Source organism: Orcinus orca, chromosome 20 (genome assembly GCF_937001465.1).
Source record: "Orcinus orca chromosome 20, mOrcOrc1.1, whole genome shotgun sequence".
Taxonomy (NCBI): domain Eukaryota; kingdom Metazoa; phylum Chordata; class Mammalia; order Artiodactyla; family Delphinidae; genus Orcinus; species Orcinus orca.
The window spans coordinates 21,658,940-21,664,917 of record NC_064578.1 but is presented as its reverse complement, the minus strand read 5'-3'; the positions used below and the strand labels follow the sequence as shown (position 1 = coordinate 21,664,917).

At 40.0% G+C, this 5,978-nt stretch overlaps 1 protein-coding gene across 1 annotated transcript; it reads right to left on the bottom strand.

The window, feature by feature from the left end:
* Positions 1-4,215: 4,215 nt before the first annotated feature.
* Positions 4,216-5,124, bottom strand: LOC101281852 (40S ribosomal protein S2-like; the record flags this gene model as incomplete). Its single annotated transcript, XM_033407660.2, is given in 2 exon segments — positions 4,216-4,703; positions 4,705-5,124. Coding segments are annotated over 2 exon segments (861 nt in total), but the record flags the coding sequence as incomplete, so codon positions are not given.
* Positions 5,125-5,978: the final 854 nt, after the last annotated feature.

Genomic DNA, 5,978 nt, shown 5'->3' with positions numbered 1-5,978 from the left:
AGCTATTTATTATAAACACTATCTATGTACTGTAAATATTTAAAAGTGTACACACAGAAGTTATAAATGTAAGTCCAAACTGTTCTACGTATAGTAGCCAAGGAGTCAGGTCTCTAATACTAACTTTCTGTGTTAGTAAATTCTTGTTCCTAGGTTTTGATTTCTTGTTTGTAAATGGAAGAAACATGAGCAGACTGTTTTTAAGGCCTGTACTAGAGCTAAGCTGTTCCAATAAGACATTACATTTTATTGAGCCCCATGTGCTGAGCCCTGGACTGGATATTTCACACACATCTTAATACCACAATAGCCTTGTGAGAAAGGTAGCGTTACAGTGTCCTATATCAGAACAGTAATGGGAATTCTCCAAAAATCAACAACTGATACATAACAAAGTGAGAATGTACAGTCAGGCCTGCCTACAAAATCCAATTCTTTCTAAGTCAAATTTCTACTCACTACATGCACCAAGAGTTGGAAAATTCCATGATTTTGTTCCCATCCTATCCTCTTATGGAATAGAAAGTGTTTCAGATATTAAAACAGATATTAAGAGATTATAAAACATCTATTTTAATCTTGAACTCAAACTTAAAAATTGGAGAGCACAAGTGAAGAGGTTCTTGGGCAAGATCCTTCTGGAAATCTCTCCTAACATTCTTGTAGGCAGTGTGCACTTCTACTTCTAGTTAATCCTGGCCATCAGCATGAGGGCTATTTTCAGTTTCTGTAATTTTTAAAATCCCTTTCCAGCCAGAAATCCAGCTAGAAATGCTCCCAACTATCCACCTGAGTTAGAGCACTCAGCAGAGACCAGACATTATATTCTTTGGCACTGTGTTACCTTTCCCTCCCTCACTTTTTCTGCTGCAGTGAAAAATGATTCATATAAAGGGAACTGGAATAGTAAAAACAGAAAGAAACCATGAGAAAGACTGCTTAACAATTTTCCAGTCATGGCTGGGGATGAAGAAATTGAAAACAGGCCAAGAATGCTTACTTTTCAGCCATGCCCTAGAAATCATTTTGGTTTCAGAACAAGAAAATCACTTCCATGAAGGAGAGCTACAAGGAGACTGTGAGATCACATTTCTTTTCCTTGATCAGGAAGAGAACTGTTGTGAAAGGATCAGGTAGTCCCTGAAGAAGCCCCTGAAAGAAACTGATTATAAGAAACATGAAATACATTGTCTCTCTCCTCACCCACTCCCTTGCTGCCTCCACCATCAGCTCCAGGGTCAGTGCAAAAGGCATTTGAGTTCTATGGGAGATGTATTCAGTAACAAAAGAACAAGACTGAGCCTTGATAATTCAGGAAAATGAAACTTTGAGAAGGTTAAGCTTGCCATTTCTGGAAGCAGGCTTTCCTTCCAGAATATACATGAAAGTCCTGGGGACGTCTCTCTTTGTACTCCTAACAGAGAAAGCACTTTACTTTCGCCAAGTTGGGTTCTCATTACTTTTTTCCATTCTCTCCCCTAATCTCAGGGTGAGAGTGGAAAAAAAAAAAGAAAAGAAAAGAGAAGAAAACACAAAGTGTTCCTTATTTAGCATCATAGGGATTCCTTTTGTGTGTTTGAATCATTATTGTACTGAAAAAATGCCCACTCCACCACTTAGAGTAAGAAAATGCTGTTGCTGCCTTTCCCATTTATGCCACAACCATCTCCCCCACCCCCAAGTTATCAGTGCAATTGTAAGTGTATACTGATTTGTTAAATTCAGTTCTTGCAGTAGCTATTTCAAATATCACTGATTTTGCTTTAAAAACATTTCCCCACGAAGAGCAAACTCTCAGACTCACTGAGTTATTCATGGTTTAGAAATAAATTCTTTATGATAACATCTAAAATGTGTTGCCAAAAAAACCCTGGGGTACAAGATTAATGTGTGCAGGAGGAGTTAGAGTGAATTAGGAACATTTACCAAAATCACTTACTGTGAACCTGTACAGTTCCAAAGTCTTGCCAAGAGTCTATAAATATTATGTCCTTACTACTGAGAAAGAGCTATTGCTGGTGCTGCATTGGAGAATGAAAGAGGGCCAAGTTGGATGTCTAGTTATTCTTCCCTAGCACAGTAAGGACTTCAGATTAGGTGAAATGGCTTATAGAAAAGAAGTTGACTGGAAGCACTTACACAAAGAATCCTGGGGAGGAGATATTTAATTATGTCATCTATGAGAAGTATAAGCATTAGGTGGTAATGATAGAAAACTTGGGAAGATCAAATAAAAGTCTTAGGCATCTGGCTAAACACACTTTGGTATATCCATGCAAGGGAATACTAATCAGCAATAAAAAGGAACAAACTACAGATAAATTCAACAGGTTGGATGGACTTCAGGAGCATCATACTGAGTGAAAAATTACAGTCTTAAAAGGTTACATGTTTCATGATTCCATTTATGTAATATTCTCAAAATAACAAAATTATAGAAATGGGGAGCAGGTCAGTAATTATCAAGGATTAGGTAAGAAGGGGAGAGTGTGACTATAAAGGGGGAGCACAGGGAAGTTTCTTAGTGCTGACAAGACAGTTCTGTATTTCTATTCTGCAAATCATTCAGGTGATAAAATCTCATAGAACTATATACACAGACATACAAAAAAAAATTAGGACATACAAAAACAAATGAAATCCAAGAAAGGTCAGTTAATTGTATTGCTCCAATATCAATTTCCTTCTTTGGATAATATGCAATAATTATATAAGGCGTTATCATTAGGAGAAGCTGAGTGATGGGCACAGGGAACCTTTATTTATTGTCTTTGCAATTTCTTATGAGTCTATAGTTATTTCCAAATAAAAAGTTAAAGAATAATTCTTAGGAGGTATTTCTCAGAGCCTGTATGGATTGATTCATTCATTAATATAAAAAACATTTTTTCTTTTTTTTTCTTTGCTGACCACCTATTTTTATGTGAAAGTTCTGAATGTACAGAGAGAGGGCATGATAAAATCATAATCTAATCACAAGGTACTAGTGGGACCAATGGATACACAAATGAAAATTTAAATTATACAGTATAATACAAGCTTGTACTGTGTAATGTACAAAAAAGATTTTTTGAGCACAGAGGAAGTTGTGAACATTCTCTACCTGAGGGATTAAGGAAAGTTTCATAGAAGTGTGATATTTTTGTTTGACATTTAAGACAATAGTTTGTCAGGTGGATGGGGGTTGTAGCATTCCTTTAAACTGGATCTGTGCATTTTATCTCAATGAAGAGATGCTCCACAGTTTACTTAGAAAAGTGATCATATAGCCTTTCAGAGACTCAGCCATTTGCTGTCAAGCTGCCATCCCTGGAGAAATTGCCCCTAATTCCAGAGCAGTTGGAACTATGGAAGTGAAAGTTGTTTCACTGTAACACGTTTTCTTCTTCCATAACAACCTTTTGACATAATTTTCCTGTTTTAACATCAGTATTAGTACAGTTCTCCAGAGAAACAGAATAAATAGGATATATATAGAGAGAGTTAGAGAGCCAATGGTGTAAATCCAGTCTGAGTCTGAAGGCTTGAGAACCAGGAATGATGATGGTGTAAGTCCCAGTCGAAGTTTAGGAGAAAACCAATGTCCCATCTCAAACGCTCAGTCAGAAAGCAAACTCAACCTTCCTCCATCTTTTAGTTCTATTCAGGCCTTCAATGGATTGTATGATGCCCACCAACATTAGGGAGGGCCATCTGCTTTACTCAGTCCCCCAACTGAAATGCTAATCTCTTCTTGAAACATTCTTAAAAACACACCCAGAAAAAAACGTTTAACTAGATGTCTGCGCATTCTGTGGCCCAGTCAAGTTGACATATAAAATTAGCCATAATACCATCTGATCAGATAGGGTATATTTACCTCCTTCTCCTCAAAGAGAGAAGCAGTTAGTGAATATTGAATAGTATCAGGTCTATGTGGACTTCGTCAACTTACTACTTCACCACAGGTTCTTCTTAAGAAGATCACAGATAACAAGGACATATAAGGGAAAGGATGATAAAAATGTCTTCCTTGACCTCTATGTATACCTGAAAATTGGGGAGATTGTATATGGACAGAACAATGTCACACTCAGAGACTGGAGGAAAGGACAATCATAACTTTCTCCCCTTTCTTTTTTCCCACCCATGATAAGGAACACCTGGAGAGAGAGAGTCCTATTCAAAATAGAACTAAAAAGAAATTGAAAGGGCATTAAAAGAGCTGGAGTGTGATTTTTTTTTTTAACCAGCTTCATTCACTTTATTTTTCTCATATAAAATTATGTGGTGGCTACAGCTGGCACCTGCGTCCTCTGCATGGAAACTCTGGTGGGGGTCTTTACAAGATGGTCAGTGAATTCATGATACAGAGACTTGGTGAACACTGTCTCTTTCCAGAGATCAGGAGTGAGATAACTGTAGGTCTTGGAAATGGCATCAAAAGTGGCCTTGGCGAAATTGCCCAGGGTGGTGGTGCAGCCCCTGGCAGAGATGTAGCAGTTGTCAATTCCAGCCATTATCAGTAGCTTCTTGGGCACAGGGGCTAAGACAATGCCCGTGCCCCTGGGGGCAGGGATGAGGCACACCAGCACAGAGCCACAGCGGACATTCACCTTGCAAGGGATGGTATGGGGCTTGCCAATCTTGTTCCCCCAGTAGCCTTGCTGCACTGGGATGATGGAGAGCTTGGCTTGAATGATGGCCCCACGGATGGCAGTGGCTTACCTCCTTAGAGCACTTGACACCCAAACCACATTGTCCGTTGTAATCCCCAGTGGCAACAAATGCCTTGAACTTGGTCCGATGGCCAGCACAGGTCTGCTTTTGCACAGGCATAATCTTCAAAACCTCATCCTTGAGGGATGCCCCCAAGAAAAAGTCAGTGATCTCAGATTCCTTGATGGGTAGAGAGAAGAGATAGATCTGCTCCAGGGACTTGATCTTCATGTCCTTGACCAGGCGGCCCAGCTTGGTGACAGGGAGCCTCTCCTCGTCCTCGGCCTTGCCTCTGTGAGCTCCATGGCCTTGGCCCCGGCCCAGGACCCCTAGGCTGAAGCCTCTGAGGAAGCCACCTCGGCCTCCCATTCCAGGGCCCCCAAGGCCTCTGGGCCCTCCCGCAGCACCAGCGTCATCCGCCGTTTGGTGTTTTTATGGATAAGAAATTGAATGTGATTCTTGAAAGACTCGATGCTGCCTGGAGATTTGACTGTAGGTAGGCCAATTCTTACCCCACTCTCCCACACACATACATAAAACAGACATAACATGAGCAACGTATAAGAGCACTTAAGAAAATTATAGGACAAGAGAAAAGGAGGAAATTAGAAGTGAGTGGGGAGAAACTGAGATATTTTGCATGCGTATTTTGTGCCAGGCTCTGTGTTTGGCTCTATCTCAAATCCTACCTGCACTAGTGTATCAAATGAAACAGGACCCATTTCAAACACACCCTGCTGGTTTCCAACTGTGTTAGCATCTTAGATGAAGAAACATATCTTCTTTCAGTGTTGCCCATCTCACCATGTTTTCACACAGCAGAGTAACCTTTCTCAAAAGCAACCTGAAGATAACACTGCACCCCCTACTTGAAACCACTCAATAACCTTCAAAGCCCTTGATAAAGTTTAAGATATTAGGCTAAGTTTACAAGGCTCTTTGTGATTTGGTACTGCTTATTCTCAGATTTTATCGCTTTTTTCTCCTATCTCTCAGAGTTTATTTTCTCTTTGTTCTCAGATTTTATCTCCTTCTTCTTATCATTCCAAGTAAACATAGACACTCCACATTCATGAAAGTATATCTTCTCTCAGATCTTCTCATGTACCATGTGCCATTCACACATGAAGATCCATCAGTCTGTAAAAGCTTCCCCAAATAGTCCACTGCCTACTCCTATGCCCACCGTCTCTGAATGCACAGTTTATATTCATCCTTCAGGTCTCACATCCAAATACAAGTCCAAAGCCCTTCTTAGTGCTCTCTAGTTCCTCGTACGT